The sequence below is a fragment of the Plecotus auritus genome, assembly GCF_963455305.1.
Source record: "Plecotus auritus genome assembly, chromosome: X".
In the NCBI taxonomy this organism is placed as follows: domain Eukaryota; kingdom Metazoa; phylum Chordata; class Mammalia; order Chiroptera; family Vespertilionidae; genus Plecotus; species Plecotus auritus.
The window spans coordinates 134539026-134557016 of record NC_137784.1 but is presented as its reverse complement, the minus strand read 5'-3'; the positions used below and the strand labels follow the sequence as shown (position 1 = coordinate 134557016).

The 17991-nt window shown below is 45.2% G+C and overlaps 1 protein-coding gene across 1 annotated transcript in view; it reads left to right on the top strand.

Moving 5' to 3' along the window:
• KLF8 (KLF transcription factor 8) overlaps positions 1 to 15897 on the top strand; it is a 79993-nt gene extending 64096 nt beyond the window's left edge. Inside the window, exons 3-6 of the mRNA XM_080652499.1 lie at positions 3140 to 3704; positions 11047 to 11149; positions 11779 to 11918; positions 14445 to 15897. Coding sequence (XP_080508625.1) covers positions 3140 to 3704; positions 11047 to 11149; positions 11779 to 11918; positions 14445 to 14626 — 990 coding nt within the window. The 3' untranslated portion in view covers positions 14627 to 15897. The remainder of the gene's footprint in view (positions 1 to 3139; positions 3705 to 11046; positions 11150 to 11778; positions 11919 to 14444) is intronic.
• The last annotated feature ends 2094 nt before the right edge of the window (positions 15898 to 17991 follow it).

The window sequence follows — 17991 nt, the reverse complement described above, 5'->3', positions numbered from 1 at the left end:
GAGAAAAATCTATTGGACTTGTAATAAAAAATAGTAAAATGTTGTCAAGCATGCATAACTACCTTATTTTCAAATCTCTGTACACCTAAGTACAGTTTGAAAAATGTTTTTCAATGTGTTGTTTAAGTATATTAAGGTTCCAGAATTTGAAGCACTTTGAAATTGGGTCAATGTGTAGAAATTCTGGATAGTAGATGATCTAATCACTTGTTTTTTGTTTCTTGTCATTTCCAAGATACCTTGGTTTTAGTACAGCAAAGGTGCTTGTGGTGCATGGCCACAGAACACTGGTCAGGCCCCAGGGGACAAAGACCCAGAGCTTGTATTCTATAACAAGACTGTGCTAGCCACATCCTAGTGGGCAGAAGCCTCCTGGTTTGGTCCATTGTATGATTTGTTTATGTCATGAGGTAGGATTGATGGGTGGCTCTCTAGCTCAGTACACACATGCTGCTCCCCCTTCTTCAAATTCTTATATCACCAATGAATTGTTGCCACCTGCCCTTTGTTTCTAGTTTCTGATTATTTCCTGAAAGTACAATTTCTTGGACCAAGTGTATGAGCAGCTTTAGAGTTCATATTGTAGTATATATCTCTCCCCTCTCCAATTTATTACTCTTAACATTTTGGCATATATTCTCGCATTTTCATTCTTTCTCTCATTCTCTCTCTCTCTCTCTCTCTCTCTCTCTCTCTCTCTCTCTCTCTCTCTCTTCTCTCTCTCTCTCTCTCTCTCTCTCTCTCTCCTCATTTCTTACCTTTGAAAGCAATTTGCATCAAGAAACTTCACCCCTAAATAATTCAGTATGTGCCCTACCTGGTTTGGCTCAATGGATAGAGTGTCAGCCTGCAGACTGAAGGTTCCCAGGTTTGATTCCGGTCAAGGGCACATGCCTGGGTTGCTGTTCAATCCCCAGTAGGGGGCGTGCAGGAGGCAGCCGATCAATAATTCTCTTTCCTCATTGATGTTTCTATTTCTTCTCTCCCTTTCCCTTCCTTTCTGAAATCAATAAAAATATATATTAAAATAATAATAATTCAGTATGTATCACCTATAAATACTGACTTTCTCCTAACAACATCAACACTATTACAACCAAGAAAATTAATAATATCTCTGTAATATTAACTATTTGGGTCAAACATTTCTAAAAGATTCTTAGTGATACCTTTTCCTATGCCATTCTTTCTGCCCAGCATGTGCTTCAATCAGTCTGTCTGATTTACCAAATACCACAGTTTCCTTAGAGTCCGAATTCCAATTCCATTTATTTCATAAAACTTTCACTGATAACTCCAACTCTTACTAATCTCTAGTACACTTGAGCTCCTGGAATGCTAAATTACCTGTACCAGTCACTCATATGGTTCTGCTTATTACTTGTTGTCGACACCCACAGTCTATATTCTTGTGGAAAATTATACTACACTTAACCTCTTCTTATGCTTTCTGTTGTAACTTTATTTCTCAAAATTATTGATAGCCATGATAGAGAGACTATAAGAAGAAATACTTCTTCCTATTCTTTCTTAGAGATTCCTAGTATTCTGCCTTTTTAATCTGGGAAGGGACTAGCCAGATGAAGAGACACATGGGAAATGTGGGAAAAATAAGAGTTTAAGTTGATTTGGGCATTCAGAGGACTTTAAACAGCCATTTTTTGACAACATCCTCTCCCTATCCTCCCTCCTCCCCACCATCAACAGGGTTCTACTGCTCTGTTACCTGAATGGAGTGTAGCCACCCATGAGGGATTGAGTAATTTACAAGTATGTGAAACAGTGGGACAAATCACAGAGTCATGTCTTAGAGAAGCAGATTGAAGCAATATTTGGACTCCGAACAAGGCCTGAGTTGAGATGCAGGATTGTTAATGAAAAAAAATCAAGAGTGCCATAGCCTAGCAGAGGGAGAAAGCAGATGGCAGCCTGACTAAATTACATAGATGAAACATGGATGCTTCTTCGTGCCCTTTTAAAAAGATTTTTATTGATTTCAGAGAGGAAGGGAGAAGGAGAGAGAGGAACATTAATGATCAGAAAGAATCATTGATCAGTTGCTCCTGTACACCCCCAAACTGGGGATCAGATGTGCCCTGACTGGGAATAGAACCGTGACTTCCTGGTTCATAGGTCGATGCTCAACCACTGAGCCATGCTGGCTGGGCTCCATTTTCGTTTTTTGAAACACCTCGTTTATATGTCTGCTGCATCGCTTACTATGACTTATAAACTACTCACATCATTCTATTATTATAGTTAGTATATAAGTACTTTTGGTTATACCTCATTCATGTGTACCCTCACTGGACTTAGCCCAGTATTTATAGTGGACTAGAGGCACGGTGCATGAAAATTCATGCACTGGAGTGGGGTCCCTCAGCCCGGCCTGCCCCCTCTCACAGTCCAGGAGCCCTCAGGGGTGGGAGGCCACCTGGCGATCAGGGGAAGGCAATGCCCCATCACACCTCTGCTGCTGCCACTGCCGGCAGCGCAAGCCTCAGCTGGCTCTGGTTACCTGAGCCTCGGGTGGTCCTGGGAGGCTGGGCAGCTGCCATCCAAGGCTTGCCATGGCAGTCAATTAGCATATTCCCTCCTTATTGGCTGTGGGCACCGCCATCTTTGAGGGCGGGGCAGTCAAGTAGCATATTCCCTCCTTATTGGCTGTGGGCACCGCCATCTTTGAGGGCAGGGCAGTTAAGTAGCATATTCCCTCCTTATTGGCTGTGGGCGCCACCATGTTTGAGGGCGGGGCAGTCTATTAGCATATTCTCTCCTTATTGGCTGTGGGCGCTGCTATCTTTGTGACGGCGTGAGGGTAAATTAGCATATTCCCTCTTTATTAAATAGGATACTTAGAAAGTGTTGACTTTAATTCTTGCAGAATTAGTATAAAGATTATTGTAAAACAATTTGTATCAATTGCCTGATACAGTGCCTAGTACTGATCCTCAAGAAAGAAAGTGTCCCTTCCTTTTCCCTCTTTAATGTACTCCTGCCTCATTTCTTTCAACTCCTGATATGTTCTGTCTGTGAGAAGAGAATGGAGATATCTTCCTTTCATTGCTCGCATGTCTCTTCTTCAGGGCACTAGCACTGACTGTTTTGCATCTCTCATTTGTTTATTAATTGATTTCAGGTCACTAGCTCTGTTCAAATCAGAGATCCCCCAAAGACAGCAGGCAGAGATAATATGACATCTCTACCATTTCTGGATGCCAACCCCATGGAGAACCCAGCACTGTTTAATGACATCAAGATCGAGCCCCCAGAAGAACTTCTGGCCAATGATTTCAGCCTGCCCCAGGTGGAACCAGTCGACCTCTCCCTTCACAAGCCCAAGGCTCCTCTCCAGCCTGCCAGCATGCTGCAAGCGCCAGTCCGTCCTCCCAAGCCACAGCCTGCTCCCCAGACTCCTGTAGTGTCCACTTCGACATCTGATGCAGGCACTTTAGCAAACATCCCTACCGTTCTGACTCCAGGCTCTATTCTGGCCTCCTCTCAGGGCACTGGTGGCCAGCAGATCTTCCATGTGATTCATACCATCCCCTCAGTCGGTCTGCCAAATAAAATGAGTGGCCTGAAGACCATCCCAGTAGTGGTACAATCGCTGCCCATGGTGTATACTGCTTTGCCTGCAGATGGGAACCCTGCAGCCATTACAGTCCCACTCATTGGAGGAGATGGCAAAAATGCCGGATCAGGTGAGCATCATTGTGGCCCTTTCCTCAGCTTCACCTCCATCAATCTATTCTCTTACTTATTTATTGACATTATTACAGATGTCCCCAATTTTCCCTATCTTTGCCTCCCTCCACCCAGACCCCACCCCACCCCACCCCAGCCCTTCACTCTATTGTCTGTGTCCATGTGCTATGCATATATGCATATGTATTCTTTGGTTAATCTCTTCTTCCCACCCCCTGCTCTGAGATCTGTCAGTCTGTTCCATGCTTCTATATCTCTGGACCTATTTTGTGCATCAGTTTATTATGTTCATTAGATTCCACATATGAGTAAGATCATGTGGTACTCATCTTTCTCTGACTGGCTTATAGAGCTTAGCATAATACTCTCCAGGTCCCTCCATGCTGTTGCAAAGGGTAAGAGATCCTTCTTTTTTACAGCCTCATAGTATTCCATTGTATATATGTACTACAGCTTCTTTTTTAAAATCTTTATTGTTGAAAGGATTACATAGGTTCTCTTTTCCTCCCATTAGCCTCTTCCAGCCCGGTCCCGTCTTCCTCCCCCTGCTAGGCCCTCACCCCATTGTCTGTGTCCATGGGTCATGTATATATGCATACAAGTTCATTGATTGATGTCTGTACCACAGCTATTTTTATCCACTCATCTACTGATGGGCACTTGGGCTGTTTCCATATCTTAGTTACTGTCATCTATTCTCTTTTTGAGTTGTCCTATCTCCTGTCTCTTTTTACCCCCTCCAATTATCCTGGCACACAGCTTCAAGCACAATCTTTCATACACACTGTTTTTATCATGTCTTTTCAATGTTTAAGAATGTACAGTGACTCTCTTTTGTTTAGCCCATGCTTCTCAAACTGGGATATGCATATCCTTGAGTGAAATACTATATATCTTCCTGGAACCTATATATTATTTGAGAGTTCAGTAATTTAAAACATTTTATATTTTAAAAATACGATTTTATTAAAGAGAAAAATGTAAAATTTGAATAACATTTTAAAATAAAACACAAACTTCAAAAATAGTTTTGCGCTTATTAGGCTTGGGATTTTTCAGGAGAGTGTTTTTATCCTTCTATGCCATTAGGAATGCTTTGGCAGACAAGTTGATAATGTTTCTAGGCCTACATACTTAGCCAGACTTGCTCCTGCTAAGCTCCTAACACTATTTTTTCCCCCTGCAGGTAAAAGTCTCCTTTGAAATATTGCCATTTCCTTATGTTCCTCCTCATTTTAACATCTGTCACCCTCCATTTTACTTTTTTACTCACCTGTATCAGAGTATATGGGCATTCTTCCTAACTGAATTGTAAATTTCTCAAGGACAAAACTGTGTTTTATTACTCTTTTGGTGTCTTCAGAGAACCTAACATAGTGGTAGATAATAGCTGTCTCACAAAAAATAATTTGATGAGCCCTGGCCAGTTTGGCTGTGGCTAGAGTGTCGGCCTTTGGACTGAAGGGTCACAGGTTCGATTCCGGTCAAGGGCACATGCCTGGGTTGTGGGCTTGATCCCATTGTGGGGTATGCAAGAGGCAGCCGGCCAATAGTTCTCTCTCATCATTGATGTTTCTATCTCTCTCCCTCTGCCTTCCTCTCTGAAATCAATAAAAATGTATTTTAAAAAATTTGATGAATGAACTTGGACATTTGTCCGGGAGAGAGTTCATCTACTATAATCTTTCCTTCTGCTTAATTTTTAAAATAAGTTCAGAATTCAAAAAGGTATAAAGTAAGTCTCCCTTTCACCACTATCGCCCAACCACCCAGTTCCCCTCCTGGTAGTAGATACATTGTAGTTTGTAAATGGGAATGATCAAAGAAAAATATATGGCTTCTCGAAGTGTTTCAAGATATTTAGCTTCACCACATCTATACCATTCTGGTCAGTTTTGGATGTTATGCCTTAGGAAGGATGTTGGGAAATTGGGAGTATACTTAGAGGAGAGAGATTAGAATGGTTCAGGGACTGAAATCCATGTCAAATGAGGAGCTGATAAATATTTAGCATGAATTAGAAAGACCAAAGGGAAGAGATGTGGGTAGAATTTACTGGGAATCAGATTTCAGCTCAATATAAAATAAACTTTATATATATATATATAGTAAAAGAGTAATACGCAAATTGACCATCACTCCAAGACACAAGATGGCCACCGCCATGTGGTCAAGGATGGCTGCCCCCATGTGGACACAGATGGCTGCCACAAGATGGCTGGCAGGGGAGGGCAGTTGTGGGCAGTTGGGGGTGACCAGGCCAGCAGAGGAGGGCTGTTGGGGAATACCAGGCCAGCAAGGGCAAAGCAGTATACACCATGGGCGATCAGGCCAGCAGGCAGGGCAGTTAGGGGGGACCCAGGGCAGCTGGGGGGGACCAGGCCTGCAGCGGAGGGCAGTTGGGGGAACCAGGCCTGCAGGGGAGGGCAGCTGGGGGGGACCAGACCTGCAGGGGAGGGCAGTTGGGGGGACCAGGCCTGCAGGAGAGGACAGTTGGGGGGAAACAGGCCTTCAGAGGAGGGCAGTTGTGGGCGATCAGGCCAGCAGGGAGGGCAGTTAGGGGGGACCCAGGCCTGCTGGGGAGGGAAGTTGCGGGGGGGGACCAGGCCTGCAGGGGAGGACAGATGGGGGGGACCCAGGCCTGCAGGGGAGGACATTTGGGGGGGACCCAGGCCTGCAGGGGAGAGCAGTTGGGGGAGACCAGGCCAGCAGGGGAGGGCAGTTGGGGGGGACCAGGCCTGCAGGGGAGGGCACTTAGGGGGGCATTTAGGGGGGACCGGGCCTGCAGGGGAGGACAGTTGGGGGAGACCAGGCCAGCAGGGGAGGGCAGTTGGGGGGGACCAGGCCTGCAGGGGAGGGCACTTAGGGGGGCATTTAGGGGGGACCGGGCCTGCAGGGGAGGACAGTTGGGGGAGACCAGGCCAGCAGGTAGGGCAGTTGGGGGGGACCAGGCCTGCAGGGGAGGGCAGTTGGGGGGGACCCAGGCCTGCAGGGGAGAGCAGTTGGGGGAGACCAGGCCAGCAGGGGAGGGCAGTTGGGGGGGGGACCAGGCCTACAGGGGAGGACAGTTTGGGGGGACCCAGGCCTGCAGGGGAGGGCAGTTGGGGGAGACCAGGCCAGCAGGGTAGGGCAGTTGGGGGGGACCAGGCCTGCAGGGGAGGGCAGTTGGGGGGGACCCAGGCCTGCAGGGGAGGACAGTTGGGGGAGACCAGGCCAGCAGGGTAGGGCAGTTGGGGGGGACCAGGCCTGCAGGGGAGGGCAGTTGGGGGGGACCCAGGCCTGCAGGGGAGAGCAGTTGGGGGAGACCAGGCCAGCAGGGGAGGGCAGTTGGGGGGGGGGACCAGGCCTACAGGGGAGGACAGTTTGGGGGGACCCAGGCCTGCAGGGGAGGGCAGTTGGGGGGGGACCAGGCCTACAGGGGAGGACAGTTGGGGGGGGACCCAGGCCTGCAAGGGAGGGCAGTGGGGGGGCGGGGGGACCAGGTCTGCAGGGGAGGGCAGTTGTGGGCAATCAGGCCAGCAAGGAGGGCAGTTAGGGGTGACCGGGCCAGCAGAGGAGGGCAGTTGGGGGAGACAAGGCCAGCAGGTGAGGGCAGTTGGGGGGGACCAAGTCTGCAGGGGAGGGCAGTTAGGGGTGACTGGGCCAGCAGGCGAGGGCAGGTTGGGGGGACCAGACCTGCAGGGGAGGACGGTTGGGGGGGACCCAGGCCTGTCAGGGAGGGCAGTTGGGGGGGACCAGGCCTGCAGTGCAGGACAGTTGCGGGGCACCAGGCCTGCAGGGGAGGGCAGTTGGGGGAACCAGGCCTGCAGGGGAGGGCAGTTAGGGGTGACTGGGCCAGCAGGCGAGGGCAGGTTGGGGGGACCAGACCTGCAGGGGAGGACAGTTAGAGGGGACCCAGGCCTGCAGTGGAGGGCAGTTAGGGGGGGACCAGGCCTGCAGGGGAGGACAGTTGGGGGGGGACCCAGGCCTGCAGGGGAGGGCAGTTGGTGGGGGGACCAGGCCTACAGGGGAGGACAGTTGAGGGGGACCCAGGCCTGCAAGGGAGGGCAGTTGGGGGGACCTGGCCAGCAGGGAGGGCAGTTGGGGGGGACCAGGTCTGCAGGGGAGGGCAATTTGGGGGGACCAGACCTGCAGGGGAGGACAGTTAGGGGGGGACCCAGGCCTGCAGGGGAGGACAGTTAGGGGGGACCAGGCCTGCAGGGGAGGACAGTTGGGGGTGACCCAGGCCTGTAGGGGAGGGCAGTTGGGGGGGACCAGGCCAGCAGGGAGGGCAGTTGGGGGGGATCAGGCCAGCAGGAAGGGCAGTTAGGGGTGACTGGGCCAGCAGGGGAGGGCAATTTGGGAGAACCATACCTGCAGGGGAGGACAGTTAGGGGGGACCCAGGCCTGCAGGGGAGGGCAGTTAGGGGGGGGACCAGGCCTACAGGGGAGGACATTTGGGGGGGACTCAGGCCTGCAGGGAGCACAGTTGGCGGGGACCAGGACTGCAGGGGAGGGCAGCTCGGGGGGTCCAGGCCTGCAGGGGAGGGCAGTTAGGGGTGACCAGGTCAGCAGGGGAGGGCAGTTGGGGGCGACCAGAATGGCAGGGGAGGGCAGTTAGGGGTGACCAGGCTGGCAGGGGAGGGCAGTTGGGGGCAATTGGGCCGGCCAGGGAGCAGTTAGGTGTCGATCAAGCTGGCTGTGGTGTGGTTAGGGGGTGATCAGGCTGGCAGGCAGAAGCCGTTAGGGGCAATCAGGCAGAGGCAGGCGAGCAGTTGGGAGCCAGCTGTCCTGGATTGTGAGAGGGATGTCCAACTGGGATTGGGCCTAAATGGGCTGTCGGACGTCCCTCAAGGGGTCCCAGATTGGAGCAGTTGCAGGCTGGGCTCAGGGACACCCCCCGTCCCCGTGCACGAATTTTGTGCACCGGGCCTCTAGTACACACACACACACACACACACACACACACACACACACACACACTGAGTGGCCAGATTATTATGATCTCTGAATGCATAATAATCTGGCCACTCAGTGTGTGTGTGTGTGTGTGTGTGTGTGTGTGTGTGTGTGTGTGTATGTGTGTGTGTGTGTATTAGAGGCCTGGTGCATGAATTCGTGCATGGGTGGGGTCCAGCCAGCCTGGCCAGGGGGAGAGGACATGGGCGGTTGGCCAGCCTGCCTGCTGGTCGAACTCCCGGTCGAGGGGACAATTTGCATATTAGCCTTTTATATAGGATAGACACTGAGTGGCCAGATTATTATACATCCAGAGGTCATAATAATCTAGCCACTCAGTGTATATATAAAATCAACTTTCTAAGTGTTTTCAACCTTTGAAATCTAATGCCTTGTGATTGTTGCATCACTAAATGTAGGATGCTGAAAAACAACATACCAAGTATCAAATTGCTGAGACTTTGCAATGTTCTTTTGAATAAAAACACCATCATTGACTAGAGGTTAACTTTGGTAATGTGAGTATTCTTAACAATCTTGTTTTTGATATCTCCTGAGGAGGTTAATTAAAATACAGTTATCAATTCTTGTACAGGGAGAGAGAACCAAACAAAAAACGAAATGGAAAAATAAAATTCCCCGTGTGAGAATTTACTGATCAAGACAGTGGTAGCACCTTGGGATGGTTTGAAGGGGCTTTGAATTCCCACCATAATATCCATCAGTCCATTGGAGCCATTCTAAATAAACAATATGTTTTAAAAATGTTTCATGTAGTTTCAAGCTAAGCTAAGACCGTTAGCCCAAAGCAATTAGAGCACAAGGAGAAAGTATCAGCATTTCTATTTGCATTTTCTCACCCCTTACATATTATTTTTTGTTTATTTTCATAATGTACACAAAATTTTAATATACTAGCACATTTATATCATACACACATACATGCAAACATATACATATTGAGATGCATACTTAAAACTTTTTCTTTACCTGAGGATATGTTTATTGATTTTAGAGAGAGGAAGCAGGGGAGAGAGAGGAGGGGAAAGAGAAAGAGAGAGAGAGAGAGAGAGAGAGAGAGAAGAGAGAGAAACATCAATTGGTTGCCTCCTGTATGCACCCGGACCAGGAATTGAACTCACAACCTAGGTATGTGCCCTGACTGGGAATCGAAACTGCAACCTTTTGGTTTACAGGACAATGCTCCAACCAACTGAGCCACCTGGCCAGGGCCAAGTTTAAAACATTTTAGTGAATGATGTACAATCAATGTATGAAGGTGATTGCACTAGCCAGGTCCTTCCTCATTTAACCTTATTAGCATCCTTAAGTTTCTAGCTTTTACTAGATCTAGGAGACTGCTGACTACAGGATTGAATTTTGTTAGGTGTCAGAAACACAAGTAATCTATACTAATAATAGGGTAATATGCTAATTAGACCAGGAGACCTTCTGGGAGACCTTCCAGACGTCCTTCCGGACAAAGCCATGGTGGTGGGGCCAAGGCAGAGGCGGTTGGGGTGATCAGGCCAGGAGGGGAAGGCAGTTGGGGGTAAGCAGGCTTGCAGGGGGTCCAGTTGGGGTCGAGCAGGCTGGTAGCGGGGGGGGGGGGGCAGTTGGGGGCGAGCAGGCCAGCAAGAGGGGGGCAGTTGGGGGTCAGCAGGCCGGTGGAGGGGGGCAGTTGGGGGCAAGCAGGCCATCAGTGGAGGGCAGTTGGGGGTGATCAGGCCAGCAGGCGGGGGCAGTTGGGGGTGAGGAGGCCGGCAGGCAGAGTGGTTAAGGGTGATCACACAGGCAGGCAGGTGAGCGGTTAGGAGCCAGCGGTCCCGGATTGCGAGAGGGACCACTAGTTAATAATAAGAAATATTTGAGGGCTTCTTCCAACATAGGGAAAAGGAAGGATGTAACATGTATCAAACACCTACTAGGTACCAGGTATGTGTTTCATTGGCTTGTTTTCATTTAGGAGCACAAAAGCCGAAGGGTGCATTATCACCATTTGTCTTAGGACAGCCAGGGAACTATTCAGAGAGTATGATTCAACAAGCACACATTGAACCTGACTTTTAAGCAGACCCTGTCCTGGGGGCTGGAGGTAGAATCCAATCATAACCAGACCCTATCCTAGAGAAACTCACTGTCCTGTCTCACTCACTATCCTAAAGAAGCTTATTCTTGTGGTACCAGAATGTTCCTGCCTATCTTTCCCTCAAAGGAATTTCTGTTTCCCGCTATGCTAAATATTTTAAATATTCTTCTCTTCCTTCTACACTTCTTCCATCTTTGCCTTTCCTTTATTTCTCTTTCTGCTCCTTCTCATTGTGGGCCAAACTGGGAATCCTGAAAATTATAGAGGCACATATATTTGTAGCCCACATTGCTCCTTTTCTTTGCTTTTAGTGAAAGTTGACCCCATGTCCATGTCTCCACTGGAAGTCCCAAGTGACAGTGAGGAAAGTGCAAATGAGAGTGGATCCTTGGCCTTACAGGGACTGCAGCAAGAGTGAGTACTTTGTCTTTACTTCAAGTCCCTTTCTATGTATATATGTGTATCTGTGGTAGAAATGGAACAAATTCTTAGACACAATAGTAAGAATTTGGGGACAACAAAATATAGGAAAACCTTTTCCAGCAAAGGTATGAGTTTGTGTGCATACATGTGCACAGGCATGCATATTATGGCAGAGTTAGGTTCTAATTGTAGATCATCAATTTTACCCTTGAAAAATCTGCAAATTTCTTGTAAAGTACAGTTGCATAGGGTTTCTTTCTGTACGTTTAAAGCAGCCTTGTCGTCCAGTGTTGGGACTAATAAAGTAGTTGGCTTGTGTTTTAGCAACCATGTTGTATGAAAAATATATTTCTTTAAACACAAGTATGAGACTTGTTAGAGCGAAATGTTCACACTGTTTGGAAGCAGAAACCACCCAAGGAAACATTGCCACCTCCTGGAACCTGCACGTACTGAGCAGAAAGGGCTAGTTGAGGGAATTGCTTGTACTATACTACTTCTTCTTTTAAGGGTCTAGTGTTAAATTTGCATGTATGAAGTGGTCCCACTGTATATATGTCCATTTATTTAGACTTCACATTAAAAGCATTCGTTGGCCCTATTTCTCTTTTTTTGCTCAGACCAGCAGCAATGACCCAAATGCAGGGAGAAGAGTCCCTTGACTTGAAAAGAAGACGGATTCACCAATGTGACTTTGCAGGATGCAGCAAAGTATACACCAAAAGCTCTCACCTGAAAGCCCACCGCAGAATCCATACAGGTCTGTCCACCTTCACCCCACTCCCAACACACACACACACACACACACACACACACACACACACACACACACACACCATGCACAGTCTCTGAGAGATAGGAAGGGAAGAAAGTCTTCAAAGACTGATCCATTTATACTCATGGATCAGATTCCATTCATGGCTTTTACTCTTATGCCTTGTTCCTACTCTAAGGTAGCTTTTATAAAACCAGCCTATGACTACACTAAGCCTGGTGACTTCTGAATGGCCATCATCTCCATTGATCACCTGTAGGTCTTTCTTTTTTTTTTTTTTTAATCTTCATCTGAGGATATTTTTCCATTGATTTTTTCAGAAAGAGTGGAAGGGATGGGGAGAGACAGAGAGAGAAGCATCTATGTGAGAAAGACAACTTCAGCAATTATTTCAGTATGTGGCCAATTATGTTCCCTCTACACCCCTAGGAACTCCCCCATCCCATACTATTATTTTGAAGCAGATTTCAGACATCATATTATCTTTGTCATAAATACTTAAGAATATATCTTTAAAAGGCAAAGGACATTTAAAAATAAGCTGAAGGGAGTGGCAGGAGATATTTAAAGTGCTCAAAGAAAGGAATCTAAAAATTCCTTAATATCAAATTTCCCCAGTTGTCTAATAAATGCTTTTTAAAAGGTTGTTCAAATCAGTATTTTAAAAAAGGTTCTTACATTAAACGACATAGTTAATATGAGAAGGAGTCAACTATGCCAAAAGTTTAAGGAAAGTGTTGCTCTTATCTAGGCAGAGTACAAAAGCTAGGAGATGGGAATAAGTTTGTCTTGTTCTAATAACTGACGGAAGCCCAGCATTGCTAGGGCATATTAAGTGCAGTAGTTGTGGTGGAAGCATTGAGTTGCAAGAGTGGAAGGGGACCCAGCCAGAGTGGCTCAATGGTTGAGCATTGACCAGCAGCATGCCCCTACTGGAGACTAAGCCCACAACCCCGGCATATGCCCTGACCAGGAATTGAACTGTGACTTTCTGGTTTATAGGTCGACCTTCAACCACTGAACCACACCGGACAGGCTTTGTTGAAAGATTTTTGATTACTGATTCAATCTCCTTATTTGTTGATGGCCTATTTAGGCTTTCTACTTTTTTTTTGAGCCAATTTTTAAAAAATATACTTTATTGCTTTTTTACAGAGAGGAAGGGAGAGGGATAGAGAGTTAGAAACGTCAATGAGAGAGAAACATCGATCAGCTGCCTCCTGCACACCCCCCAATGGGGATGTGCCCGCAACCAAGGTACATGCCCTTGACCGGAATCGAACCTGGGACCCTTGAGTCCGCAGGCCGACGCTCTATCCACTGAGCCAAACCGGTTAGGGCTTGAGCCAGTTTTGGTAGGTTGTATGTTTCTAGGAATTTACCCATTTCTTCTAAGTTATGTAGTCTGTGGGCATATAATTGTTCATAATTTTCCCTCTTTATATCTGAGGGATCCATTATAATGACTCTTCTCTCTTTTATGAGTCTTAGAATTAGTGAGATGATTACATTACTATGTTGTACATCTGAAACTAATATAATACTGTATGTTAACTATGATTAAAATAGATGTAAAACAAAGAAAATTAAAAAATTTATTATAAAATACGATATCATGATTTTTAAAACATTCAATTGACACAGAAAAGTGAAAAGTAAAAAGAGAAAGTCCTTTTCCCACAGTTTTTCTCTTCACTTTCCAGATATTCACTTACTGTTAATAATTTATCTCATAATTTGCATTTAAGTATATTGATATTGCCTTTGTTCTGAGTATTTAAACATGTACTGTGTGATCTACACACCCTAATGGGAACCTCTTGTGTTAATGTATTTTCTATTACTTTTTTCTTTTAGCTTTTTATCCAGAGCATACATATTCCATATATAACCCAGATGCAACCTGCAGATACTGAGCATGAACTATTTAAAAAAATTTGACTTAGTGCTTCTCCTCATTCCATTCCATGCACTTTAATTTCAACCCTGACACAGAAGAAGGCCTGTAGACTGAGCTGAGGGCTCCTTCTAGTGAATCACATTTTCTTTCTGTGTATATGTCTCTACTTCCGACTATTTGCTGGGAGGCATTAGAGGAGAGGATATGGCTGCTACAGTGTGGTACAGGGTAAAGTGTCAAAGACCTCAGTTTGGATCCCGGGTTTATCATTTACTAGCTGTGTTCAGAAAAGAAGTGTCAAACAGCCCTGCGAGTTATTTTCTTCACCTTTAGAGATGATTAAACAGAGACCCAGCCAGAGAGAAGTTACTTATTTCAGGTCACACAGCTGGTATGTCGTAGAGCCAGGATTCAAGCAAAGGCCTGTTGGAGCCAGCGCCTGCCGCCTTAGCTTCTCCTTAGCACTTCTGTAAGGTTGAAGAAGAGCCTGTCTTCAAAGTGATTGCCTCACCTTTTGACCAAAGCCTTCATAAAAGCTGATGGCCTCTGTTATCTTTTCCGTGTCCAAACATCTCTGACTCCCCTTGTTTTTTTTCATCTTCCCCTTTTAGGAGAGAAGCCTTATAAATGCACCTGGGATGGCTGCTCCTGGAAATTTGCTCGCTCAGATGAGCTCACTCGCCATTTCCGCAAGCACACAGGCATCAAGCCCTTCCGGTGCACAGACTGCAACCGGAGCTTTTCTCGCTCTGACCACCTGTCTCTGCACCGCAGGCGCCATGACACCATGTGAGCTCCACAGTCCGCACTAGAAGAGCTGCGCTGGTCTCATTCCTGTGTGTGTGCTGAGGTCATGACCATCTTTTCCTCTTTGACTTCAGCTTGCCTCTGGGATGGGACTGGAGTAGCTCATTGAGCCAGGTTGATGAGACTGGAGGAAAAGATAGCTGATTTCCCATGGTGGCTCCTCATATTCCATCTTCACATCTCCGTATAGGTTGAATAAAAAGTGTGGCACCCATGGTCGCAGATGGGACACTTTTTCTACAATAACAAAACAGGAATCCAACTCAAGGCTGTGAACAAACATATGCTGCTTTTTTCCTGTTTTTCCCTCCTTTTGTTCTAGAATTCTTATCCATATTTTTTGAAAAAATCAGTACTTAAAAGTGGTTGGTAGTGTTTTAAAATGACTTTTTTTTTTTCAAGTTCCTAGACAGAAGAGGGCATAACAGTGTAGCTTGTTGGTAGAATGGATCGGCATCCTGAGCATAGGACACATTCTCAGTGAATTTACTGAGTCCCATACAAAACTCAGAGGTTTTGTAAATCCAACCCTATTTGTCCTTACAGTATGGTTTTCACACAGTGCGGGCACTTCTGCTTCTTAGGTCCATTGAAGGGAATGAAGTGATCTTGTCCATCTCCTTCTCCTTCTTTCTCTTCTTCCTTCAACATTAAGGATTTTACAGCACAATCACCTTCTTTATTGGGTTAAATATTAGTTAGGACAAATATTTGAAGCACACGTTGACATACCGGTAGGATGAAAAGTGTTTCAGGAGAGCATGTTGGACCAGGACAGGAAGAAGCAGAACCAGGGTAATCCTGAAAACAAATAGAGAGGGACTGTCACTTGGATATGACGCTAAAAGTGCTGTAATCACAAACCTCATTCAAATGGCAGCCTGTTGAGACAGTGTCTTGAGGGGCTGTACTGTACTGTGTATTCTTTTGTTTACATAAAGCAACTGTTATGAGTATAATGCATGATGAGAAATCATACACTGGGGCCATGTCATAGAAAGGTGAGGGGTTGTAAGAAAAAATATTTGTTCATTCCATGGCATTATTAGCATGCATTCCTGTGTTTCAATTGGAATAGGAGGCTTTTAGTGAAAACTGAGATACGGAAAGCAATTCGATGTTCTGCAACTGCTATGAGCACCTATGGCATCTCTTTTAGCCATTACAGCATATTGCATAATATAGACATTTGGTTACCAAATCTATTTCATAATAGTCTCTGAGACATAAAACCCTGTGTTCCAGGCTCTGGACCTCAGATCTACCTCCACATGTCATATTTCTTCTCTTCGGGGGGAGGGGGAGTTTGTATCACTTAACTTTGGACTCAGCCTCTCTCCTAAAGGTTCATATGGAACCCCTTTTCCTTGGCAGATATTCAACCAGTCCCTGCTTACATATTTTAGGTTACTACCTCCCAAGGTTTGTCCATTCTGAATAAATCATAGAATTCTAGCACCAATGAGGGATCCTATTAGCCATCTAGTCCTATCCATCATTCATATTTTACAGATGAGACAAATACGGGTCAGATTCTTTCCACAGATGTTCCTTGAGGCCTTATAAACCTGCACACTCATTCTCCCAGGGGTCACATTATTAAATCAGATTAGAGAAAAATTTACATGATTGGTTGCAGCATTTGTCCAATTATATATGTTATGCTTCAGAAAACTTTACAACACTCAGTTGATTACATAATAAGTAAAGTGTGCCTGTGGTCATGGACATATAACATTAGGTACACAATATTTCTCTTCTAACACTTTCTGTAATATCTCAGAATTGATTTACCTCATTTAAACATACAATGTCCAGATCATAAACCTTTATGAATTCAAGGCCTGCCTGTATGATTCAAAACAACACGTGGATTTTTACACTTCTCATGGTTATTTTGAAACAGACTTTCCTCTGACTTTTGGTGTGTAAGTTCCACACTATAGACTGAAAGGGAACTTTTATGTAGCTCTAAGATGGTTAAAAGTGACTTACCATCATACAGATTGACTTAAGCTTATAATGGAGTAGTTGATACAGTGTTTCACAGTAGAGTCCAAGGACCCATTTTCTCCAGAGTTTGGATCCTGAGACTTCCTTTCCCAGAATTCATAACTGTCTTACGCTCCCCAGACCTCAGGATCTTTTGCATTGGAGCATATAACCTGTTAATAAATAAAGGCTATCAAACATACTATTGTACTAACTATGATGATCAAATTAAAATTCCTAATATTGCTATCTCTGCCACTCCTAAACCTTTATTCAATTTTTTCCTGCAAAGTAATGAGGGATTTTGTTACTGCTTTATTAATAGTCCCCTCCAAATAACAATAAAATCATTCCAATCATTATATATTCTTTAAGAGATGTGTCAGAATTTATTAAGAGTATTTCATACCATACAGGGATTCAAATATATTACAATACAGTACACCAAAAGCACATAGAATTTTGTTAAGTAGACAGTGAGATGAAAAGGAACGGTAGCTCTTTTTAAAAAAATGTGTTTTTATTTATTTTTAGAGAGGGAGGAAGAGAGAGAGAGAGAGAAAGATAGAAACATCAATCAGCTGCCTCCTGCAACCCCCCTACTGAGGATGGAGCCTGCAACCCAGGCATGTGCCCTGACTAGGAGTTGAACCTTGACCTCTTGGTAGGTGGGACAATGCTCAATCCACTGGGCCACACTGGCTGGGCAGGAACTGTAGCTCTTAAGTAACCTTGTTTGCTGGGATTGGACAATATCCTGGGATTTGTTGCAGTGGAGTTCCTCCATTTGTAGATAATTATCAGTTGAACATAACTATTGATGATTATAATTGGAAAATTCAGGAAAAACTGAAGAATGTGAATTGATTGATTAGATGAGGTGGAAAGAATGGTGGGTAAGACAGAAAGATTTGTGAGGGTAACTTCTTTTTAAATAAAATGTTTATTTTAGGACAGTTGCAGATTTACAGAAAAATTGTGAAGATTCTACAGTTTCCCTATACCCTACAATCTGGTTTTTCCTATTATTAACATCTTTCATTAGTATGGCACATTTGTTATAATTAATGAAGTAGTATTGATGCTTTATTAACTAAAGTCCAAACTTTATTATAATTTTCTAAATTTTTACCTAATATCCTTTTTGTTTGTTTGCTTTGTTACAGCATCCCACTCAAGATACCATGTCACATTTAGTGGTCATATCTTCTTGGGCTTTTCTTGAATGTGGCATTTTTTCAGATTTTTTTTCCTATTGACCTTGACACTTTTGAGTAGTATGTCCCTCAATTGAGATTTGTCTGATATTTTTCTCATGATTAAACTGAGGTTAAAAGGAGGAAGACCATAGCGGTAAAT